We start from the raw sequence: 26,411 nt of genomic DNA, 5'->3' as shown, positions 1-26,411 counted from the left end.
TTTCTTTCTTTCTTTCTTTCTTTCTTTCTTTCTTTCTTTCTTTCTTTCTTTCCTTCCTTCCTTCCTTCCTTCCTTTCTTTCTTTCTTTCTTTCTTTCCTTCTTTCTTTCTTTCTTTCTTTCTTAAGCAGACTCAGCGCTGAGCGCAGAGCCCAACAGTCACAACCCTGACATGACCTGAGCTAAACCAAGAGTAGGACACTTTACTGACTGAGCTACCCAGGCAACCCTATTTCTTAAATATTCATTGAGTGGATTGGATGCAGGGGTTTCATTTTGCTAAGTTCATTTAAGTTATCTCCTATCTACCCCTTTTTTCTAAGGATTCCTATTTAAGAGAGGTATCTGAGAGTAATAGGAAAAAGTAGTCTTTGGAGTTAGACATGGATTTCAGTTTTGGCTTTATCACTTACAGCTCTCTGATATGCAGTAATATGCTTAACCTATCTGAGATTCAGTTTGGGATTTAAAATATATTCCTCGGGCGCCTGGGTGGCTCAGTGGGTTAAAGCCTCTGCCTTCAGCTCAGGTCATGATCCCAGGGTCCTGGGATTGAGCCCCACATCGGGCTCTCTGCTCAGCAGGGAGCCTGCTTCCCCCTCTCTCTGTCTGCCTCTCTGCCTACTTGTGATCTCTCTCTCTGTCAAATAAATAAATAAAATCTTTAAAAAAATAAAATAAAATAAAATATATTCCTCATTGGATTTTTGTGGGGATCAAATAAGGAATTAGAAGAATGCAGGCTATGGTCCCTGGCACAAAGCAGTTGTCCAGTATATGTTAATTCTCTTCCTTCAAGCTTGGAATGATTTCTCTTACTGAGGCCATATTTCCTGCATGATTTGCCTTCATTTATGATTATAGTAAAATGGTAGGATGTCGTAAGCCTAAAAATTCTGTAAACAGTTCTGGAAAAGAGCCTAGATAATATTTCTTACAAACTGTAAGCATCCTGTTGGCTTTTGTTTTTTGCTTTAATGATCTTTCAAATAGTGTATCTAAGATCCATGTCCTGACCCTGGGATTGGCTGATAAAAATTAGGACAGATATATTTCATATATTTTTCCTTCCCTATTCCTATCTTGGAAAAATAGTAAAACACCACCTTACTAAGTCCTGAGTATGGTGGATGTTTTATAAGATTATTTACCTAATGATTCTGCCTAAACTGTTGACTCCAGAATTCTGTGTGGTCAGTCTTTAGATTTTTACAGACCCCCTAAACCTCTCTTTATTGATTATGACTCTTTGGTAATGAAGAGTCTAGCTCTGGTTTAAAAGCCACAAATTAGTACCTATGATTTGCCTAGCCTTGTAGGCACATCAAAATAATGACTAAATCAACAGCCATGAAGCTCAGATGGCTTTGAATGAAATGTGTTTGTACTAAAGGCATTATTTAGAGAAGTGCAGGTTGCTTGTTGTGATGACAGACCAGACAGACATGTTTCCATTTTGGAAACATGTAGTTCCCTTTACTGCAGTGTTTTCTTGGTGCATCTGCTTTTTTTTTTTTAGCCTCCAGATTTCCTTGGGATTATTAATGTAGTCTCTCAAAACTCCGTTAAAAACAAAACATAGGGGCGCCTGGGTGGCTCAGTGGGTTAAAGCCTCTGCCTTCCGCTCGGGTCATCATCCCAGGGTTCTGGGATCGAGCCCCGCATCGGGCTCTCTGCTCAGCGGGGAGCCTGCTTCCTCCTCTCTCTCTGCCTGCCTTTCTGCCTACTTGTGATCTCTGCCTATCAAATGAATAAATAAAATCTTAAAAAAAAAAAAAAAACCACATAAAGACTGGAAACAATATTTACCAGTGCTATGAAAAGAGATAGGAAGCCATTATGATTTGCTGAAGAAATTCTATAGCAGTGGCTCTCAGCTCTTAAAACTGGAATATAGGCCTAGGCTTGCCCCAGGCGTGCAAGATCAGTTTTCCTGAGACTGGAGCCTAATTATCTGTATTTTTATTTTTTATTGTAAAGACATCTTTGCATAAAAAACATTTTCTAAATATCAAAAATATAAGAAGGTATACAGTGAAAAGTCTTCTTTCCCTCCTATTCTCCATCCTTCTAATTCTCCTGTATCCCCCAACCAGTTTTTTTAGTTTGTTTCTATATTAGTTGTTAGTTATCCTTCCAGAAACCTTTTTTTTTTACAATCCAATATGAGTTTATATTATTTTCCTCCTTTTTTTGCAGAGGCGTTAGTCTATGACTCATATTGTTCTGCACAGTGTTTTGTTTTTTAACTTAACAATATGTCTTGGTAATCTTTCTATATTAATACCTAAAGAGTTTCTGCATTTAAAAAATATTTGCATAGAATTCTGTTGTATAAATGATTTATTTGGTCCTTATAATGGACATTCTGATTATTTCCAAGCTTTTATTAAAAATATAATAAATAATCTTGTACATACATTATTTTGCATATATGCTTGTATAATTGTAGGTATATTTCTAGAAGTAGAATTTTTTTTTAGGTAGGCTCCATGCCCAGCATGGTGCCCAATGCAGGGCTTGAGCTCACAACCCTGTGATCAAGACCTGAGCTGAAATCAAGAGTTGGACACTTAACTGAGCCACCTGGGTGCCCCGAAGTAGAATTATTTTTAAAGTAAGCTTTACTACACCCAATGTGGGGTTGAATTCATGACCCTGAGATCAAGAGTTGCATATTTTACCGACTGAGTCAACAAGGTGCCCCAAAGAAGTAGAATTTTTGCGTCAGGAAAATATTCATTTGTAATTTCAGTATGTAATGCAAATTATCTTCTTTGGGGAGTTTATACTCACGTCAGCAATATCTGATAGAACCTATTTCCCTTTAGTTTTACCAAGGCAATATACTTATCAAACAACTGGATACTTATCAGTCTGATAGGTCAACAATTGACTGATGAACGATTTGATAGGTAAAGTATCTCATTATAATATTTTCTTACTTGAGTGGGGCTGAGCATCATTTCTGTGAACTATATATTCATATCTTTAACTTGTTTTTCTTCTCTTATAATTTCTAGGTACTCCTTACCTTAGCCCTTTTTGATATAAATTGCATTTTTTTCCCTTAGTCTTTTGTTTATCTGTGATATGCTTTTTTCTTGCTATGCAAAATTTTTTAATTAGATATAGTATAATTTGAAATTTTTTATAGTTCTTAAGTAGAAAAACTTTAATTATGAAAGAATTCTTCCATTTTTCTTCTAATACTTGTAGGGCTTTGATTTTTGTATTTGAATCTGTAATCTGTTTAGAATTTATCCTGGCATAGGGTATGAGGCATGGATCTAACTTTTTTCCCTGAAGGCTACCCAATTTACCCACATTTTTTTCCTTTCCATCCTCTCTCTACCCCTTAATTTGATGCCATTTTTATCCCTTTAAAGCCTCTGCGCTTTCAGTTCTGTTCTGTTAGTTTGTTTATTCATTTGCCAATAACTTTAGTTGCTGGAGCTACTTAGAGTGTTGTAATATTTGTGAGGCTAGTCCCGTCTCATTCTTCTCTTATTGTTTTCCTGGCTAATTTTGTTTTCGCATCTAATTAAGGCATCTGTGCTTTTAAAAGCTTCTCAGATGATTCTGGTTAAGATCCACTACTATGAAGGAAATAACATTTTCTAGTATGGTCTTCTCTTTTGGATTCTGGAAGAGAAAAGGGAATTATTCCTTTGATAGCCTTGGAGTACATCTCTGACCCTGAATAAGGGAGTAACCTCAGGTTAGTTCTTAAAGGTTCTTAAAGGAAAGAGAGAATGTTCACCTATTATGTTTCCTTTCCCTTTTTACTAAAGAGATATAATCAGGAAAATCAGTGAGTACTTAAACCAAAGACTCCCATTAATAGTTAAAATTCTGAAGTAATATGAACTAAGTATTTAAATTCAGGCAGTCTCTTAAGTATTCTGGAGCTGAGAGTTAGTTGACTGAATTCCTTCAGAAGTGAAAATTTCACATCTCCAAACAATATAAAATCCTTAGTTTAAATGGAGATAAGTTGTGTATCATGTTTGCTTACAACCCTAAATACATTTTGCATCATTATCTGTCATGAAAACCAAACATAATGAAGACATTTATTCCTTACCTTTCTGAACTATCATTTAAATGTCTTCGTTGGATCTGAGTCACATTTTTCTATTTAGCTCATTGAGAATCAGAGTTGTTTCGAAAATAAACCTGCATTTCTTCTATCATAGTTTAGCAGATATTCTAAAAAGAAAAACAAAAGCCCATGAAGATGTGTTTTTCTTCTTGAAGTGGATGAAAAACTTTTATCCTCCCAGCTCTTGACTTGAAATAATGTTCAGAATTGCTTGCTGAGTCAGACTTGGATCCAACCAGCCCAAGGTTCTGTTTTGATGGTAGCACCCACGAGGCATACTGTGTGAAGCATTCTGGACCCCCACAGCACTCAGTCACATATTTCTCAGTGCCTGTTATATGGTAGGAGTTGCAGATAATACATGTTAAGTAACTTACATTTAGTAGGGGAATAAAATGAGTAATACAAAGTGAAGTAAAGTAAATGTCTTAAGAGGTATGGAAGCATGTCTAACTTCCGAGATGGAATTGGTACATATTACTTGGGGGATCAAGGAAGGCTTCCTAGAGAAAGTTGCATTTGAGATACACTTTGAATGAAGTAAGTTTGGAGTGAAAAGCATTCTAGATAATGCTTATGGGAGATTTGGTGAGCAGTGAGTAGGCTCTTTTACCTAGAGTCTTGGGGAGGAGCAAGAATGGTATTTCTCAGAAAGTGATGTGAAGTCTGTCTGCATTAGAATCATCAGAAGCTTGTCAAAAAGTGCAGATTTCTGGGTCCCACTGCAGATATACTGAATCTGAATCTCTGGGGATGGGCCCTGTAATCCACATTAAGTTAGTGATCCTGAGACACAGTGAAGTTTGAAGCTAGAATAATGTGGAAAGTTAGAATTAGTCATAACATCATGAGAGTTTTGAATATTAGTATATGTGCTGCCGAAGCAAGCACGAGTTTTGAATATTAGGGTAAGAGTTTAACTAAGTAGGAAATGAGCAGGTAGAAAGATTGGAGGGGAGTGATGTGAAGTAAAGCTGCCCTTTAGGAGATTAATTTAATTAGGTGAAGCTGGAAGGAGGAGAGTTAGACCAGTTACGAAGCTGTGGCTGTTCAGGTGGGACTGATTAGGCCTGAACAAGGGTAGTGACAGTAGAAATGGAAAAGAGGAGAGAAACTGAGAGCTCTGAGAGGAAAAATCTCTATGACTTGGCAGCTTACCTACCAAGAATTCATCATTAAAAATAATGTTAAGGAAATGAATAAATACAAAAAAGAGAATCAGATTTATACATACAGACAACAAACTGATGTTCACCCAAAGGAGGGGGTTGAGGGACTAGGCAAAATTTTGGGGTAAAGGGGAGTGAGGAAAAAGGTTGATTCTTGTTAATTCCATAAAGCATTAATGGAGTACCTACTAAATACTAAGCATTTCTAAGTGCTAGTGGTATAGTGATGACCAAGACAGACATGGTCCCTGCCCTCATGGACTTTACATACTAGTGGAGGGAGACAGACAAGTAAATGAACAGGAAACTATCTAATGTGATACGTACTTTGAAGAACAAATAATATGGTGCTTGATGAGGTGGTCAGGAAAGGCCTTTCTGAGGTCAAATTTGAGCTGAGGCATGAGTAACAGGGAGACCAGCTATGCAGAGATGTGGATACAGAGCATACCAGACAGAGGGGACTGTAAGTGCAAAAGCCATAAAATGGGAGAAAACTTGGTATTTTTGGGGAACAAAGGAAGGCAGTGTGTCTTGAGCTTGGAAAGAAGGTGGGAATGGTTGGAATGGGTCATGTAGAGGAAAGGAGAACATGCAGCCTACAAGCCAGGGTAATGAGTTTGCATTTGTAACCATGGCAGTTAAAAAAAAAAAAAAAAAAAAATCCCTCTGAGTGTTTTGAGAAGGGATAGTAAAATAAAGAGAAAAAGTAGGGAGACTAGTTAAGAGGCTCTTCTGGTCCTATAAAGGAGAGGTTATAATGATTGGGACCAGGCTGGTGAGGGTGAGGATGGAGAGAAGGCCATACATTTTGGAATATATTTCCAAAGTGAAGTTCTCAGGACTTGCTGAGGTTGGGGGGACATCAGTTGATGGCCTGGTACCTTGGGGGGGGGTGCCTGCAGAGACAAGAGAAGGTCTGTAGGCAGTTAGGGCAGTGTGTGGAAAGGGCTAGCAATTGCAAATGAGAAAAATAATAAATAATGAGGTTTTGGAGGAGGGAAAGAATAGATGTGGTTTGAAAGTAGTGCTTTCAAACTTCAGTGTGCTCACCATTTCCCTAGAGAGCTTGTTAAAATGCAGATTGATTTAGGTCTGGGTGGAGCTGGAAAGTCTGCATTTCAATTTCTTTGATTCAAATGCAGCTCTAGAACTATTCAAAATCATCATTTGACTATTAGTTATCAGCTCTCTATATGAGCACATTTAACATCACAGAGGGGCACATAGCTTTTAAGTCTACTTTTTAGTGTCTTTCCCTGCCTGAAAATATATTTAATGCCTCCAGAAAGTATTTCCTCTGCCTGCTTTTGCAGGCACAGTTGGGTGTTTTATAATTTGTTCTTAAATTAATTTATTTTAGAGAAAGGGAAAGGGGCTGAGAGGGGCAGAGGGAGAGGGAAAGAGAGTCTCAAGCAGGTATAGTCCGATGCAGGGCTAGATTCTGCGATCCTAAGATCACAATCTGAGCTGAAACCGAGAGTTGGGCATGTAACTTACTGCGCCACACAAGGCCCCTTGATTTTTATTTTTTTTTAAAAACAGATCAGTGCCTTTCTTATGTTCCCCACTAGAAGGAAGTAGAGAGCTGTCTTCTCTCCACTGCCTTAATCAGCAGGAGCCAAGGTCCCTACTCCTTCCTGCTTGTAACTAGCTTATTTACCCACCACACTGAACTTTCTTCAAAGTTCAGCTCTTTCCTGCTACCACCTTTGTGTTCTTGGGGCCTTTCTACTCTGAGATTGTAGGTCATTTTACCTTTGGGCCTGATTTCTTGGTCAGTAAGTTGGAGCAGATGATTTTTCTTTTTAAGATTTTATTTATTTACTTGAGAGAGCTGAGTAGGAAGCCCATTGTGAGGGGCTCGATCCTAGGACCTGGAGATCCTGACCTGAGCCAAAGGCAGATGTTTAACCAACTGAGCCACTCAGGCGCCCCCAAGCACATGATTTCTTAGGGGCACTGTAGCTTTGCATTTTTATAACAGTAAAAGCAATTAATATTTCTGCAATGCTTTAGACTTTATTGTATATTCTCTCAACAACCCAGTGTTGTAAATACAAATTTAAGATTCCAAGATTCACTTCTGTAGTGGTTCGAAGCACTGAAATCTTTTAGCTCTGCCAGTTTTGCTCCATTACAAGTAGTTAGGTTGTTATCTTTTTTTTTTCTTTTTAAAGATTTTATTTATTTGACACAGAGAGAGAGATCATAGGTAGGCAGAGAGGTAGACGGAGAGAGAGAGGGAAGCAGGCTCCCCACTGAGCAGAGAGCCCGATGCGGGGCGTGATCCCAGGACCCTGAGACAATTACCCGAGCCGAAGGCAGAGGCTCAACACACTGAGCCACCCAGGCGCCCTTAGGTTGTTATCTATGAACCGCCTTTCCATTCTAACCCTTCTCACTACTACAGCTTACCCTGTTCGTGTCTGCCTGTAGCCAGCTTTAAGCTCTCACCTTTGTAAGGATTCATGACTGACTCTCAACTTTGTAGCCTCCCTTCCTCCTCCCACTTGATGTCCGTCTCCCATTGAGCCAGGGGCATGGGAATTGACTTAGTCCCACATCATTTGTCTTTAAATTGAGGTCTGCATGTTCTGTGTTCCATGTTCCATGCCTCCTGCCTTCTGTGTCCTTTTTTCTTTTTCAATTCCTTATTGATTTTATTATTTACCATGGTAGACTTCAGCAAATCATTGCACATGAACAGATCTCTGTGATTGGGTACAATATTTTTAGGGACCAATCATAATGGACCTTTTTTTCACAAAATTAGACTTGAGAGGCACAACCTTTCTTTATAATTTACATTCTGCCTACTTATAGGCCGTATAATAGGTAATAATATAGGCAATAAGTATAAATGGATATAAACTGCAAATAGGACTTGGGCCTTTCTGACCCCAAGTGAAGCTTTTCTGATACCTTATAGGTTGTTCCACATATCCGCATTGTGAGGTTAGTTTAAAGTCCCAGTGATTTTATAATTATATATATATAATATATATATATATAATTTATGTATTTATTTAACAGAGGGAGAGAGAGATCACAAGTAGGCACAGAGGCAGGTGGGAGGTGGTGGAAGCATTATATATATATATACATCTATATATGTGTATATATATATATATATAATTTATGTATTTATTTAACAGAGGGAGAGAGAGAGAGAGAGAGATCACAAGTAGGCAGAGAGGCAGGTGGGGGGTGGTGGAAGCAGGCTCCCCGCTGAGCAGAGAGCCCGATGCAGGGCTCGATCCCAGGACCCTGGGATCATGACCTGAGCTGAAGGCAGAGGCTTTAAACCACCTGGGTGCCCCAACTCCCAGTAATTTTAATTAGCCAAGGAGATGGACCCATAGAAGCCAGGTGGCCACAGGAGGCAGGTGTAGTTGTGGCCTATGGCAGCGAAGTTTCCCTTTACTCCCCAAGTTTCCCAGCAAGGGAAGGATCTCCGTGAATCCTTCTCCAACATCAGTTTTTGGCACACTACTGCCCTCTTATGTTTGGCTCATGTCACAGTTTTAAGACCACATTCTCTACCAATCTGTACTTAAGGAAATAATTGCAAACATTGGATTCTCCTGGGGTTTTGTTGTCGTTTTCATTGTTTTTTAATCTGTAGTGAGAATCATAAGGATTACCTCATTAATTGGCTGAGAAGTGAGAGAAAAACAGAATCAGTTCCCTGGTAGCACTGACACATAGATCTCTCTGCCTTCAGCTTTCTAGCATTTTGGAAAGCCTGTATTCCCTGAATCCATTCCCTTGGCTCTCTCTTAATACCTTTTTTTATGGGGTTGGTTCTGACACTAAGTTTAATCCAAAATCACAATTACAAGTCATCTCATCCAGTAAATATTTCTTAACACATTTACCTAGTAGTGTCTAGCCAGGCATTGGGGATTTAGCAGTGAACAGAACAGACAGGAATTCCTGCCGTCATATAGTTTACTTTTCTAATAGAGAGAGATGAATAAAATATATAAAAAATATCATGTGCCAGAAGGTTAGTGCTATGGAGAAAAATAAAGAAGGGAAAAACAGAAGTTCTGGGATGGACACTGGGTAATTTCAGTTGAAGTCAAAAATATATTTCCCTAAATAGACTAATTGTGGTTTTCAATATGTACCTATATTCTGAGGAATATGGTTATAGTCTTACTTTATTCAGTTGTGTGCAGTGACTTGTGTTCAATGCCTGGTATTTTTCTTTTGTCCTGAATGCCAGGTGCATCCTGTGAGAAGCAGGTGACACTCCCAGGTTAACCACCAGAGAGCAGACCTGGCTGTCTAAAGCTCTCTTGTCAGTTTTGTACCTTTGAGAACAGAGAATGTTATTTTAGAACAGCCAGGCCTCTTATCAAGAAGATAGAGTATCAGGGCCTCTGGAGATTATACTTTGGAAAAAAATTTTTTTATGTTAGAGCTTATTTAACTATTGTTAGTTGGGTTGGAACCAAATATTTTTTCCAGAGGGTTACACACTGACCTAAATGTGAATGACTTTGGTTTATTTATAATTATGGTAAACAAACAATATAAAACAAAGCAACATGTCTCAAATTATAGTTTTACTAAAATTCAAGAGAAAGATGGTACTCTTATCCTCATTCATGCCTTATAGGCATCTTTAGTAAGAATTCAGACTTACAAAACATATGCATTAGGGCATAAGCATTTATCTTGCAAATGGATTCACCATAGAATCTATTTAGATGGTAAAAATGAATTTCCACTAAGGCATTTTTAGGGAGAAGGGAGAAATGATTTAACATTATTTCTTTAGATAGAGCCAAATGGACAGTAAGTACTATGTAAATTATAGTATAAAACACTTATATTTATATTTAAAATGTGTTTAAAGTAAACAGAAATTGACCTAGTTGTCTTCATCTTCATTAGGCCTGGCCCTAGCCATACACATGTGACAAATACTAGTTGGTAGTACACATCATTTAACAATGTGATGACTACCAGAGGGGAGGGGGGTGGGTGAAATAAGTGATGGGGGATTAAGGAGTGCACTTGTCATTATGACCACAGGATAATGTATGGAAGTGTTGAATCACTATATTGTACACCTGAGACTAATAGAACACTGTATGTTAACTGGAATTAAAATAAAAACTTTTAAAAATGCTCATCATTTAGGTTTATGAAACCTTCCTTGTCTAAGCGTGTTCTAAATGTACACTTTCACTGTTACTGTCTTGAGCATGGTTACCAGGGATGGTGTCGTCCTCATGATGACAGATTCCTAAGGTTGCCATTTGTGACCTTGGTGCTGAGCAAATACGAAGGATTCTGTAGTCCATGCGAATCCCAAACAGTCATTAATCCATGGTTAGAGTAGCTCAGTGACAGTTGCTAATAAGATGCGCTGCCCCTTTGGTCTTAGAAACCAACCTGAGAATGATAGAGCATTAAGAGAAGGGTGGTTTAAGCACCAGCTGTTCAGGCTCTTATAGTAAATATCAGTAAAGAACATTCTCTCTTGGAAAACAGAACATAACAAAATGAAAGGCAAGCATAACCTCTTCTGTTGGTTAATCTGCTTCTGTTAAGATAGCAGAATCATGCTTTGTCTTCTATTATAAGCCATCAATTAAGCTCTTTATCCTTAATTATTGGCCTCATGTTGTAGGCAGGCATGTAACTCTGTTAATTTCTGTTATTTTAATTGCTGTCACATTCTAGCTTTGGTCAGTACATAGGTTTCAGTCTATCCCAAGGCTTTTGGAGGCCAGGAATGCAGTGGGGATGATGAAAAGAAGTAAATATGTAGCAATGTCAGTTTTTGATGATGAAATACAAATGCAGACTGAGAGATCTCGTGTGTGTGTTCCTGATGAGTGACGAAGTCAGACGGGGCTGGGGTTCTCTAATAAATTTCCCTCCAGATCAATCTGGAGAAAGTCCTGGCTTCTGAAATCAACCACTCAAGTAAGCTCAGAAGTACTCAAAACTAAGCTTGTTAAGAGGTCTTTTGGGGTGAAAGTAATAGATGGGGATAGGAGAGACACAGATTATCTGGTGATTCTCTAAAACAAAGGCACGAGCAGAGATTTCTGAAGGGAAAGGAGCGTAAAGTGGAGGAAGAATGTGGGTTCTGTCAGTTTAAGGACAATAGAGTTCTCCAGAGTAGGTGGTCCAAGGAGAGGAAGGGGAAGAGTGGTGTTTCTTATAGGCTGTAGCTTTGTTTTGTCCTCTGAGCATTTCCTTTTGCCTGCTTTTAGGGTACCTTTGGGATCTGGCACAGGTCATTCTCTGAGATATGTCATCTTCCTTGGTTGAGACCACAGGATGGAAAGAGCCCATAGAATTAGTAGGACGGGGGCGCCTGGGTGGCTCAGTGGGTTAAAGCCTCTGCCTTCAGCTCAGGCCATGATCCCAGAGTCCTGGGATCGAGCCCCATATCAGGCTCTTTGCTCGGCGGGGAGCCTGCTTCCCTTCCTCTCTCTGCTTGCCTCTCTGCCTACTTATAATCTCTGTCTGTCAAATAAATAAATAAAATCTTAAAAAAAAAAAAGAATTAGTAGGATGTTATTTTATTTTTTTATTTTTTAAGATTTTATTTATTTATTTGACAGAGATCACAAGTAGGCAGAAAGGCAGGCGCGGGGGTGGGGGGAACCATGCTCTCCACTGAGCAGAGAGCCGGATGCGGGGCTCTATCCAAGGACTCTGGGATCCTGACCTGAGCCAAAGGCAGAGGCTTTAACCCACTGAGCCATCCAGGTACCCTGAGTAGGACATAATTTTAAAAATAAAATAGCTCCACTGCTTCCAAGAATGACTGCAACATAGGTAGGTTTGGCCCCCCTAATCTTATCCAGGTTTAGTATACCTTAAAATGTAGAAGGACCAAGTTTGGAGATTACTTCATCCTAATAGAGAATTCTCCAAATTCTAGTCTATGAAATGAGAAAATAACAAGAGGAGCCATTGTTCATCCCTTAACTGGAGGAGAGAGAGAACAGTCCTTAATGATAAGTAGAATTGATAGGTGATGAATTACTTGTATAATCAGCTTGTGGCAGGTGTGAATCCATGGTCTGTTTGTCAGAAATGGACTGGAGCTGGTGTGTTTGGCTTCACCACCAAACTCTACATGTTGGGAGTATAGGAAAACATTGCCTGTACCTGTGAGTAAAGCCTTAATGATCAGAATGTTTTTAAAGAGAGCAGAAGTCCAGTTCAAAGCCTCTAAATTCAAATTTCACACCAATCACTGGAGAACTTTTGATTTAAGAACTTTTGATTTAATATGGTTCTTCTAGGGCTTGTTGGGCTACATCTAAGACCTAGTTACTGTCCCTACTGATTAAATCTAGTTGCAGGGGGAGACCTTAGAGAAACATAAATGGCTCTAAGCACTCTGTTAAATTTTTATGCCAGAAGTGTTCAGAGAACGGAACAGTTCGTGTGAGCTGGAATAATTAATTGGTGAAAACTTTCTGGGGGAGGGGTATCCTGCCCTGAGCTGTAAAATGGGAGTAGGATTGGGATCCACAAACAGAGGAGACGACAAAATTATGAAAGTGATAGTGAGCTGAATGCCTTCAGTGGACAGTAAAGAGAGACACAGACTAGCCTGAATGGAGTGTGGGATCTATGATGGGAAGTTAAGATTTGGTGAAGTTATAGGGAGCCTTTAAAAACTGGGAAAGAGGGGTGCCTAGGAGGCTCAGTGGGTTAAAAACTGGGAAAGGCACATTAAAACCACAGTGAGATATAATTATATACCAAAATGACTAAAATTAAAAATAGAATGTCAGGTATTAGGAGGAATGCAGTACAACTGAAACTCTCTTACCCTTTTTTCCTCTCACATTGGCGAGTATGTAAATTTCTTTAACCCCTTTAAAAACTGTTTGGATAAAAATGGCCATAGCAGTTTTATTCATAATAACCCCAAACTGCAGACTACTCCTGCATCTCATCTCAGGAGAGTAGATAAACTAATCTGTTGACACAGTGAAATACTAACACAGCAAAAGAGAATATGCTGTATGAGTCCATTTATATGAAGTTAAAGAAAGGCAAAATTAATCAATGCTTATATATAAGGCAAAATAGTAGTTACCTTGGGGGAGGTGTCAGTTATTGCTTGGTAGTTACATGGGTATGTATGTATGCAAAAAGTTGAATAGAGCTGTGTATTTCAGATTAATACACTTTACATACTCAGTATACGTTATGTCTTAGTAAAAAAGTGAGAATAATCAGATTCTGGAGTTTTAAATTTGTTGTGGGGGGTATTAGGGAAGCGTTACGGAATCTTAACTCGGGAGGTGACTTGAAGAAACTGGTACTTCTAAAATGAGTCATCCTCTTATAATGTGGAGAATGGAACAGTGTTCAGATCAGCTGTCATATCTAGATCAGATACAGCGCTACGTGCTATAGGACAGACAAAATAGCGGAGACCTGGTCCTTAGCCTTCAGAAGTTTAAGGTCTTTTGGAGGAGATAAGTTACATGAAACCCAGAAAGTTAACAGTGATAAATGCTTGATTCATGGTAGTATGGAAACGGCACTGAAATCAGATCTGAGTTCAAATCATAATTCTGTCATGTATTAATTTTTTTACTTCAGTCAAGTTATTTATTTCCCTGAATGTTGGTTTCCTTCTCTGTAAAATAAGAATAACATCTCCTTCTGCTGAGAAGATTCAGAGATGTGGTATTCAAAGATTATAATACAACACAGTAATATTCAGTAAATGTTCCCTTTTCTTAAACCCTTTACCCATAGAGTGATACTTTTTTTTAAACAACCTATGACCTTAGTTCAGATCATGGCTCGGCACTTACTGGCTACGTGACCTTAAGTAGTTTACTGAATTTCTTTGTCTCAATCTCTGGCAGTGAGGGGAATAGGGAGGGAAATTATACCTAGAGTGAGTGTTATGAGGAATTAAGAAAACCTAACAGATAGGTAGTATCTAGCATGAAAGAGGCACACTAAGTAAATATAAGATCATTTCTCTTGAATGTAATGGACTATACAAATGTGTAATACAAATAATGCAGGTAATTAGTGATGAAATTGGATCTCTGCAGGCTAGAGACAGAAGAGGTTCATCATGTTGTAATTTGAAAAGACATAGCAAATTTAAGCCATCAAAAGAAATGAAATCTTGTCATTTGGGACGACGTGGAGGAACTAGAGGGTATTATGCTGAGCAAAATAAGTCAGTCAGAGAAAGACAGTTATCATGATCTCCCTGTTACGAGGAATTTGAGAGGCAACGTGGGGAATTTGGGAGGTAGGGAGGGAAAAAATGAAACAGGATGGGATTGGGAGGGAGACAAACCATAAGAGACTCTTAATCTCACAAAACAAACTGAGGGTTTCGGGGTTGAGGGGGAGGTAGGGAGAGGGTGGTTGGATTATAGGGAGGGTATGTGCTACGGTGAGTGCTGTGAAGTGTTTAAACCTGGCGATTCACAGACCTGTACCCCTGGGGCTAATAATACATTATATGTTAATTAAAAATTAAAAAATAAAAGACATAGCAAATTTAATATAGCAGAGGGAGCTTTTTCATGCTGTGACCTTAAAGAAGGTATTTCTCTATGCTTCTATTTTTGTCTTTTTATAAGATGAAAATAATACAGAATATACCCTTGGATTATAATGATGCTAACTTGAAGGTGTGACATCATTAGCAACTGCCACAACCCAAAAATGATGCCTTCCACTAGAAATTATTCTTGTTCTAAAAATACTTCTAATAGGCATTGTTACCCAAGCTCCACCTGAAAAGTTACTGTCTTTTCTATGAGTGGAGATCCCTGTCACAATCAAAGGAAAACCTAGATGTCTAAAGGGACGGTAATCCATTTATAATATGTCCCTTTGTTTGTCACTTGAAATATAATCAGCAGAGCAGCAACCCCGGTCTTGTTGAGTATCAGTGGTGAGTGGTTTCTTGGCTAAAGAAGTTTAATTTGCAAGGCAAATACTAAGCACTAAATGTTAACATTTCAGAATTGTATTGTTCAGAGTGTTTATGAACTCACAAGTCAGCTGATCAAATCCTGGACATGACATATTGCATGGAACACTGGGTGTGGTGTGTAAACAATGAACTTTGGAACACTGAAAAGAAATAAAATAATATAAAATGAAAAAAAAATCCTGGACATCAACCTTCAAATTTTTGGAGCAATATTAGATGTCCTATGAAACCTCTGGCCTGAATTAGCAGCTGATTTCTAGTGTTTCCCAAGCTTGAGGAAAACAAAGAGGTAAAAAACAACACTTTTCCCTAGCCATTGCTCATTTGCCCTCCTTCTTTCTTCCAGATATTCCGAGTAGTATGCATTTGTTTGGGTAATCCACCAGAGACATTCACCTGGGAGTATCGAGACAAGGATAAAAATTATCAGAAGATTGGCCCCATAACACCATTGGAGTTTTACAGGGAACATGTCAAGCCGCTCTTCAATATGGAAAATAAGGTTGGAGACTGGCACTGGGAGCCACTGGCTCTTTACTTTCAAATATGTGTTGACTACAGGGAAGGCTCTAAGAGTTAACATGATGAGTTAACATTCTTGAGTTAACATGGATGGTCATCAACCTGGACAGTAAACAAACTTTTTTCTCCTTTCCTCGGAGATATTTATTTTATGTACCTAATGATGGAGTTGGTCTTCTGAGGATCTCTCACCTTTCCCCAGTGCTACTCTTCAGAGACTTCTAACCAGCAGTCAGTTTAATTCCCACACACTCCCCTGATTGGGGCCCAGAATTGATCTCAGGTGCAAAACAATAAAAGGAGATTAGGTGTTTCTCACTGTGAGTTCAGAGCATCTCTGTACCGTGGGCCTCACTGGAAACTTTCACATGGAAAGGAGCACTCTCCCCTCCTAGTTTTTCCTACTCTCTTTAGGTCTTCTCCACTAATCTAGCAAGATGACCGGAGCCTCTTACTTCCTTGGCATTTTGACCCTCTTAGAAGCAAGTGGCTTTGTTTTAGGAATGAAGTCTCAGTGTGGCTGCTGTCTTGCCAGGAGTTGAGCCTGTCTTGTAACTTGAGAACAGAAGTCTTATAGTGATGGGATATCCATCTTGACTTACTCAGTGCATACAGTTCGTGAGAATTGGTTTTGGGGCAGTTCTTGCCAGTAGGAAAAACCAGTAGATGCAGCTCCCAAAGGGTGTTCCTTGCACTAACTAGATATGCAAGAATCTCTCTTCACATGACTTTGCCACCTTTTGTTTCTTTGTTATTTAGCAAGGTACTTGTAATGTTTTTTTTCTTGCAGACAAAGGTGATAAATTTGATGCCATATATGAATTTAGAGGAGAGGTGAACCTTATTTGACCTTCCTGGTTTTATGTTCTAATCAACATGTTACTAATCTCAATAGATATGTTTAGTGAATGACCCTCGGCCCCAGCACAAGTACAACAGAGTTTACACAGTGGACTACTTAAGCAATATGGTTGGCGGGAGAAAAACTCTATATAACAACCAGCCCATTGACTTTTTGAAAAAGATGGTTGCTGCCTCCATCAAAGATGGAGAGGTTGGTATTGTTTCTGTGTCTTCCCCATTGGGGTTAAAAACCTCTTCTTCACTTGTTTGGTGTAATAGGAAGACGAGATTTATATTGACTTTTTTTCTTCTTCCTTCCTCTATTTCTAGGCTGTGTGGTTTGGCTGTGATGTTGGAAAACACTTCAGTGGCAAGCTAGGCCTCAGTGACATGAATGTGTGAGTACAAGAAATGTAAAATAGAAAATATCTGTGGGCTATTGTTGGAGTGCACTCCTGGTTTGAAATGACTCAGTTGAGGTTTGCCTGAAGATTAAGGATGGCCTGAGGGTGGGTCTCTCTCTTTCCATCTTGTGGAGTTTGAGGGCTCATTGTGTAAACTCTGTATAACATACATGTTCTAACCTGGGAGATCAAGATCATACTTCATATTTAAGTTGAAATTGTTGCGTGTTCCTAAAAAGCCATCCTATATGAGAAAAGCACTTTTAAAAAGGAATTGATTAAAAAAAAAAAAAAAGAATTGATTATTGTGTAAATCTGCTCAGTACATTTGAGATATACTGAAAGGTTTTCCACACTTCTTGTTTACTTCTTTTTTACTCTGTTTCATCTTTCTTAACTACTACCCTTACTTTGATGCCTTATGTATTTTGTCTTTATGACTACTAGGAGTAATATGCATGCATGCTTTAAAGCATGTCTCCTGATTGTTTATGGCAGTGAGGTTCATTTGCTAACCAAATAATACAAAATTCCTTGACTATTAAAATAACCCCCTTTACAGTTTCTTATTATTAGCTATAAGAAGTTGAGTAAGTAAGTAGTTAAGAACAGAGAAATCTTCTAAAACAGAGAATTCATGATATTTTTTTAACTTTGACAATATTCTCCAATATTTCTGACATTATTTATTTAAATATCACCGTTAGTAGTGGTCTAAATGAGTTCAGAAACTGGGTGGTTCTGAACTGGGTGGTTCAGTTCGAAAGAGATTTTTTTTTCCTTGAGAGAGAGGGATAGGGAGGGGCAGAGGGAGATTGAGAATCTTATGCAGGCTCCACACTGAGTGCCAGCCCGATGCAGGGCTCCATCTCATGGGGCTCCCTCTCATAATCCTGAGATCATGACCTGAGCCAAAATCAAGAGTCGATGCTTAACCAGCTGAAGCACCTAGGTGCCCCAAAAGAGACCATTTTTTAAAGAGATTACTTCAAAATATTTTTTTTAAGGTTTTCTTGCCAAAATGACCAATACAAACTCATTTTGTCCGCCTTTGAGATGGGGAATTTGTTTAATACTTCATATTTTCCTCAGTACTCTTGTAGCACATAGAGAATGGAATCCCAACAAGAGACCAAATTCTGCATGTGTACCATATTCTCGGAAGAGCTACAGCCCATATTTATTTGGAACTATGGATCTCCTTACGTTTCTTTTATGTCCCTTTTACAACCAGAAGCCAGTTTCCCCCCTTGATTGTACTGTCTTTATTCTGTACTACCATTCTTTTTACAGCTATGATCATGAGTTAGTGTTCGGTGTCTCCTTGAAGAACATGAATAAAGCTGAGAGGTTGACTTTTGGTGAGTCACTTATGACCCATGCCATGACCTTCACTGCTGTCTCAGAGAAGGTATGACCCTCAGCCTGCTTACTGCACTGTTTGCACAGGTAGACCTACGTTCTCCTGTAGACTGTTATCTAAAAGAGCTTCATTTGTGTGATTTCTGTTAAAAGTTAGCTTCCAAGCAAGACATTGGCACTCATATCACTTGGGGTTTGGCTGCATGCTCAGAGATAATAAAAATGGGAACTTTGGGTGAGGAACAGAATTTGGGTCAAAAGGGAGTAAGGAAGTAACAGCTTTTCTGTGACTTTGGAAGTTCTTGATGTGAAGAGAGGTCAGCGAGAGAACGTGGGGGAGAAGATAACTTCTATGTGTAAGGAATTAGAATATGCCCTGAAAGCGTTCATATCTTGATATCTTATGTTTTCAGGTTTACCTTTTTTTCATTTGTCATTCAGATTCTTCTGCAGTAAAATGTCAGTAACAATAATCAGTGGACTCCTTGCCTGTGGCTGGATTTATACAGACCTATTCAGGAAATTGGATGTCAGGTGTTTAGAATTTCCTATGAAATACTCTGAGTAGTAGCATCACTATTTCTAGAACCTGGTGTTGGAAACAATAACTAAAATTTTACCTTTCACAAATAGGCTTCCCTGTTTCTAGGCTGTAGAGTATATATTTCACTCCTGTGCTCAGGGATCATAAGAAGAAAAGACTTAGAACTACGTTAGTTCTTTACCACCACACAAAAAAATGTTCTTTTTCTAGCCTAATTGCTAGAAAGAAAGTTATAGAATAACAATCTTGCCATTAGAAGCTAAGTGTTAGAAGGAACTTTTCATAAAATACTATTAAAAAAAAAACCCAATACTAAAGTAAACAAAATACTAAAATACTTAGAGTAAAATACTAAGTGGTTTAAATTTTATATTTTTATATTTATTTATATTGTATGTTTGGACCTGCTGTATTGGATTTGTAACAAAAACTCCTTAAATTAAAGTTAAACTTTTAAGTTATTTAGTAAATTATTAAAAAATAAATAAATAAATGAAAACCTGTAATTTCCAGGAGAGGTTCAGTTTTGTTTTAATCCTTTTCCATCTCTGTTATATTCCTAATTTTCAGAAACAAAACTCATATACACTGTGTCATTTTCTCTGGAACTTCTGTTCTTTGGTATGGCTTATTAACATGCCTTTTTTTCCTCAGGGAAATGGAGCTACGTTATATGCTACTAGTGTAAAGCAGAATTTATATGATCATAACTGGAATTCTGTATTGAAATCTCTCTCTTCCCTCAGTTTGGGTTTTGGACCACCCTACTAATTTGCACTGCATTTGAATGATTATGCAAAGATAAATGCTAGTAGCTCTATTCTGGGATATCCTTTCTTAGTTGCTGATTTCTTGGAATCCCTATGATTAAGGTCCAGGTATTATTTCTTATTTGTAGATGACACAGAGAAGAGCTGTCTAGGTCATGCAGGAATTCATTGGCCAAGGAGAGGAAACATTTGCAGACTCATTATAGAAAATGATCTTAGGCTGCATAGATTCTAACGGTGATATTTACAAGGAAAGTAAAAATATACTATGATGGGGGGAGCAGAAACCCAAAACAGACATCTGATAGGCTAGCTCCAAAATGTATAGTTTAGTTATGGGGTTTTGAAGGTACCTGGGGCCAAGATTAAGAGGTAGTACAGATAAGGGTGTTTGAAACTTGTTGACTTGATTGTTGGCTTTTTCTGAGACTGAAAATTACTGAGATCTAAGAAAACTGCCAAGGGAAGAGTCAGATCCCATGTAGGTGAGACTCATGCACTTATATGCAAGTGGGAGTTGACAGATGAAATCATTAGGAGCCAGCAGTCTTCTCAAAGATTTGAGTTGTTTTGACATCAGTGAATGCCCTGGGTAAACGTAAAAGAAAAAAGTCTTCCCAGATGGAGCCTTCCTCTTGTTCTGCTCTGTTCCCATAGTAAAGGTTATAAATGAAGGTTATCATTAAGTGTCATTGTCCCTTTAAAGAGATTATAATTGAGTATATTTTTATTAATGAAGATAAAGGAGGGAGAACAAGAGCTGTCTGGATTTTGTTATAGGAAAATACTCTTTTTACTTTGGCTTTGCCATTCCGTCTCTTTTTATTAAATTCAGTATTTGTGTTAACGAATCAGTAAAAGCACACATTGAAGCATATCATTACTTGGTTCCACTAAATAGAAAATTAGGCAGTATGATGAGAATGTGTTTGTTTTCTTTTTAAAACTCTGACCGGGTCCTAGAGTCATTTCTAAAGTGAATACAGTGGGAAGCCTTTACAGAGAATGCTGACTGATAAAAGCAAGGGTCCCTGGCTTCAGATGGTATTCACCACTCTTAGTAACTTAATATTTCATATTGTCAGCCAAGTAGCAATTTAGTATGCTTATTTTTGGTTTAGAATATAATGTAAAGGAGAGAACAGTATTTGTCATTTTGTTAGGTATATTGTACTTTTATTCCCAAGAAAGTTAAACCTCACTTCTACTAGAGTATCCCTTTGGTTATAGTAGAGTATATGTATGTTCCTGATCATGTACATCATCGCTCTTTAGAGAAGGCTGTTTTTTCTGAGTAGCTGCAGAAGAGCTAAAATTCCATGACACGTTGGCAGGAGGGATCTGTTTCAGACTATACACTGTTATCTATTCTTTTGCAGGATGATCAGGATGGCACATTTGTGAAATGGAGAGTGGAGAATTCATGGGGTGAAGATCATGGCCACAAAGGTGAGCTTAGTCTGGTAATGCTAACTCGGTGACTGGCGTCTGTGCTACTCTCTGCCTCCTAAGAGATACAGGTAAAAAGCTGCCCTAGTATGGAGCATTTTTCAGTAATTAGTTCATTAGCTAGACTGCCCTACAGAAAATCTGAGGATCTAGTTTTACTCCGTGATCCCTGTGACCAGCGTGTTTTGCCTGAACCCACAGATGATTCTGAGACCAGTGTGTGCAGGCCTTCATTCCACAAATTGCTGACCCCGTAGACCTCTCTGCACCAGGACCACTTGACCTGAGTTGAGTTGAGTTCCCTTTGCCGGGACACTTGCTCTATAGCATTTGGTGCGTTTTCATCTACCTCACCAACTCTAGAAAGTCAGAATCTTCTCAGTGGGAGAATGGGATTGGCAAGAAGCTTTAGCCATTATTGGAGTATCCTTAGAAGTTGTGAAGTCCAAAGTGCAGAGGAATGCCCAGGCAGAAGACATAAGGAAATTATAGTAATTGAGCTAAAAGCTGACAGGTATTCTATGAGTTATAGCGTTCTATGATATATATATATATATATATATATATATATATATATATATATGCAAAATGAAGAAAATAAAAATATAAAGTAATCTTGTCACCCAGAGATCACTACCAATTAACAGTTTAGGGTATATTCTTGCAAATTTTTTTTAAAGATTTTATTTGAGATGGTGAGAGAGAGCACATGCGTGCATGCACAGGACCACAGTAGGGGACAGAGGGTGAACCAGGCTCCCCACTGAGTAGGGAACCCAACATGGAACTTCATCTCAGCACCCTGGGATTGTGACCTGACCTGAAGGCAGATGTTTAACCAACTGAGCCACCCACGCGCCTATATTCTTGCAAAATTTGAGACCATACTTTTTAAAGACAGCTTTTCATAGTAGATAAAATCCTTTTAAGGTGTGATTTAAGATTTTATTTATTTGAGAGAGAGAGTGAAGGAGCAGGGGGAGGTGCAGAGGGAGAAGCAGGCTCCCAGCTGAATGGGGAACCTGATATAGGCCTGGATACCAGGATTCTGGGATGAATGAGCTGAAGGCAGATGTTTAACTGATTGAGCCATCCAGGTGCTCCTAAGGCTTTTTTATTTCTTAATTTTTAGTGTTTCAAACCCAAAGTGGCAACTACCACAAAGTATTAGGCGAGAGAGCATGTATGTGCATGTGTGTGGGTGGTATTTTGTAGCAGCTCTTTACCAGAGTCCGCATTCTGAACATTTAGCCAATGGATTCTGGCTAGGAAAAATGTAGTAACCACAGCTTGCTAGACTAGCTAGAAGACTGACGAGCTGCAGGTAGGGAATCCAGTGAGAGATACCCAAACATTTGGAATCCAACTTCAGCACACATCCCCCCAACCAAGAATCAGCCAGAAATTTCCTTACTAAATAAGAAAAAGAAAATAGAGATCTTAGCAACTCTTTGCCTGTTCCGTCTTTAGATAGTGATTTCCCAACCGTGTTTGTCAGAGACTAGGATTTCCAAGGGTAAGAGGTAGGGAGCAGGTGCGCACGTTTGGAGGTGAGCAAATATAAATGATGTCATTTATATTTGAAGACTGCTGTCTTCGAAGAGTCTATTACCTGAGTTTTGAACTTGACTTGAGTATGCTGTGATTCAACAGCACAGCCTGAAACCTGGAAGCCATTTAATTCATTGTTCTAAATCTTTTCCATCTTGCCATGATGTGATCCTTGGTGGATTTTCACTCACCATGCCTGGGATCTGCCATGAGACTTGGCAGCTCAGTGTCTCTGTGTAAACAAATACAAGCGCTGTTAGTGCATTTCTGTTCATCCTCAGTTGGGTGGGCCCCTTCCGTGAGTTCAGTGATTGTTCTGTGGTTATGGGCGGCTTGTTAAATTAACTATTATGAATTATAGGGCAGTATATTTTTAAACTGGTGAGTCCTTATATGATGAATTTTATTTTAAGACAAATACACACTGGGATTAGGTGAATTAGAGATCTTAACAAACCTTGCAGAAAGATGAAGATAACTCATGATTTAGTTAATGCTGCAAATTGGTAGTAGTTAAGAAATGAATGCAAAGGAATAACTTGTCTTGAATTGGAAGGATTTGATATTTGTAACATTTTAAAACATAAGAGATTGCTTCAGATGAACCTCAATAGCATCTGTTTCATTTTTGGTCTAATTTGGTCCCTGTAACTGGGTTTGTTATGGGAAAGGTTAGTGTTGAGGAAGAGGACTACAGTTACGGTTTAGATGAGCCTGGATCTGTTGGCTTGCTTCTGTGTTATTTTTCCATCTGTAACTGTCACTTGATTTGTTGATGAGTAGTGTGTTTTTTGTTGTTTTTGTTGGCTTGTCCACAAGCAGTGTTGTGGCTTGACCAGGCCTTGTGGTTTTTATTCTGGAATTTTTTTTTTCTATTTTTTATTCCGGAAATTTTGAAAAAAATAAAGATTTATTGCTTACAGAACCTCGAAATTACACAGCTCACCGGGGGCCACACCTCAAGGTTGCAGGTAGACAGCGTGCATGTGCGGCAGGTTCTCCTTTAAAGGGGGTTGAGGGTGGAAGACTAAGGTCTCGCAGTCTCACTGTTTATTAGTGAATTTAAAAAATAAGAGCAGAAGCTTAAAGCTTGGGAAGAGAAGCTGTAAGTGGCCTGAATGGTCAGTTATTGAATCAACTAAGATCTCTTAAAACAAAGGAGCTTCAGTGGGGGAGGTGGCCTGGCTCTTTATCTAGTCTAGTGCGGGCAGTGTGTTTATTTGAGATAGGCATCTTTTGTAGTGAGGCCTTAGCAATCAAAGCTTAAGTCAGGCACTTGCATTAAAAAAAGAAAGAAAAACAATTCTCAGGGTTTACACTACTTGGTGATATCCATTTAAGAGAGAATAAACACAATTAAGTCTGGTAAATGCTGTTTTGAGTAATGTGAGTTATTGTCTTTATTACTTTGAACCTAAATATTTATTCTTTTTTTAGATTTATTTATTTGAGAGAGCGAGAGAATGGGGGAGGGAGGCGAGAGGGAGAGGGAGAGAAAATCCTGAGCAAACTCCGCACCAAGCGCAGAGCTGACTGACGTGGGGCTCAATCCCCAAGGTCACTATCCCAGCTGAAACCAAGAGTCGGAAGCTTAACCAACTGCGCCACCAAGGCGCACCCCTAAATACCTACTCTTAAAGAGGATTCTGGGCCACTCTGTTATTTTTTTCCCATTCAGCTTTACCTCTTCACTACTACTTAGTGATTTTGCTGATTTACTAATTCTGTTATGCTGAGAGCTGAGGTCTTGATTCCTGTGATCTCCCTATAATCCTTCTTGGTGAAATCTTTAGCTATCTAGTTAAGGTTAAACTAACTTTTTTGTTGTTCTTGAATAACTTAGCAAAGCATTTCAGTAGAGAACTAAAAGATAGGAGCTGAGTGGGGGTAGGGAATAGTTCATTCAAAGCCAAAATAAATTATTTTCGTGTATTTCTTAGTAATATATGGGGAGGGGCAAATGGAGAGGGAGGGAGAATCTTTTTTTTTTTTTTTTTAAGATTTTATTTATTTATTTGACAGACAAAGATCACAAGCAGGCAGAGAGGCAGGCAGAGAGAGAGGAAGGGAAGCAGGCTCCCTGCCGAGCAGAGAGCCTGATGCGGGGGCTCGATCCCAGGACCCTGGAATCATGACCTGAGCTGAAAGCAGAGGCCACTGAGCCACCCAGGTGCCCCAGAAGAGAGAATCTTAAGCATGTTCTGCCTTTAGCACGGAGCCTGACATGGGGCTTGGGGATGGATCTGACGACCCTGAGATCGTGACCTGAGCCAAAATCAAGTGTTGGATGCTTACTTAACTGACTGAGCCACGCAAGGCACCCCTTAGCAATGTTCCTTTTTACTTAACAGGAAGTAAGAAAAGAAAATATGATCTAACTTAATTAGCACACCTGGCCTGACCTTAGGAGAGTATGTGTAGTATGTAATTATGCTGATGCTATATATTCACCCCAGTGAGTCCCTCTTGTCTGTCAGCCTGGTGGGCACTGGCCAGCATGTGTGAGGCAGAACTTGCTCTCAGGAGAGGAAACAATCTTAAACAGCACTGCTGAGATTTTGTTTCTGTAGATAACATTAACAGTCTGTTACTATTCTCTTTGAGATTTCTGCCTGTTAAGATGGGTGGTTTCTGGGGGCGCCTGGGTGGCTCAGTGGTTAAGCCGCTGCCTTCGGCTCGGGTTATGATCTCAGGGTCCTGGGATCGAGCCCCGCATCGGGCTCTCTGCTCCGCAGGAAGCCTGCTTCTCTCTCTCTCTCTCTCTCTCTCTCTCTGCCTGCCTCTCTGCCTACTTGTAATCTCTGTCTGTCAAATAAATAAAATAAAATCTTAAAAAAAAAAAAAAAAAGATGGGTGGTTTCTGAAAAAGCAGTGTTGATGATACAGGCTAGATACAAACACAGCAGAGATACTTAGGCATGCTGCTCTTGCCCTCTGCCCAGTCCTGGCTTTGGTCTTCCCCATTGGTCATGGTCATGGCCTTTCTTACACAGAGATGACTAAGTAAATCGAATAACCTGTTTACCAAAATGGACAAAAGTACCTTCTGACCCCGAGAGACATAAAAGGAGAAATCGATTCTTGTCTTACTTGGGCCCATTGGGTTACTTCCTCTTGTTGAACTCCAGTGTTCTTAGTTAGCTGGACTGAAAATTGGATACATATCTAACATGCTGTATTAGCATCATGGCTTTCTTTTTTCACTTGCTTCTTAAAGCATTTTGTACATGTATGGATCATATCAGAAATGGAGGGATGCCTGGTTGGCTGAGTCAGTAGAGCTCTGACTCTTGATCTCAGGGTTGTGAATTCAAGCCCCCACAGGAGATGTACAGATTACTTAAAAAAAATAAAAATAAAAATCTTTTTTTTAAAAAGTGGATTTCACATCGGATGGGGGAACAGACTTTGGGACTTGTTACATTGTCTTTCCTTTTAAAAAGTTGGTAAGCTTATTAGAGTAAAATCGTTTATAAAAACATCTAAGAATTTAAAGTAGAGGAAATAACCTTTAGTGCTTCACTCTTAGTCAGAAATTCACCTGAAAAGGGTATATTCTTTAAACCAAGATAACCTGCAAGTCATTTAGCTAATAGGTGATTGAGCCAAAATTATAATTCAGACAGTTTAACATGAGAACCTGTTTTCTTAGCCATGAAACTCTGCTTTGTCTCAGCTTCTCTGTTCTAGTAGCATCCACTCCACTCATGGAAATAATGGA

General features: G+C 38.9%; 1 protein-coding gene across 1 annotated transcript in view; it reads left to right on the top strand.

The window, feature by feature from the left end:
- Positions 1-26,411, top strand: part of BLMH (bleomycin hydrolase) — a 47,325-nt gene that overhangs the window by 9,233 nt on the left and 11,681 nt on the right. Inside the window, exons 7-11 of the mRNA XM_059378766.1 lie at positions 15,592-15,747; positions 16,663-16,821; positions 16,941-17,008; positions 18,308-18,425; positions 21,070-21,139. Of these exons, the coding sequence (XP_059234749.1) occupies positions 15,592-15,747; positions 16,663-16,821; positions 16,941-17,008; positions 18,308-18,425; positions 21,070-21,139 (571 nt within the window). The remainder of the gene's footprint in view (positions 1-15,591; positions 15,748-16,662; positions 16,822-16,940; positions 17,009-18,307; positions 18,426-21,069; positions 21,140-26,411) is intronic.

Source organism: Mustela nigripes, chromosome 16 (assembly GCF_022355385.1).
Source record: "Mustela nigripes isolate SB6536 chromosome 16, MUSNIG.SB6536, whole genome shotgun sequence".
Classification (NCBI taxonomy): domain Eukaryota; kingdom Metazoa; phylum Chordata; class Mammalia; order Carnivora; family Mustelidae; genus Mustela; species Mustela nigripes.
Note: the sequence above shows the minus strand (reverse complement) of the source record. Positions and strands in the feature narration are given on the sequence as shown.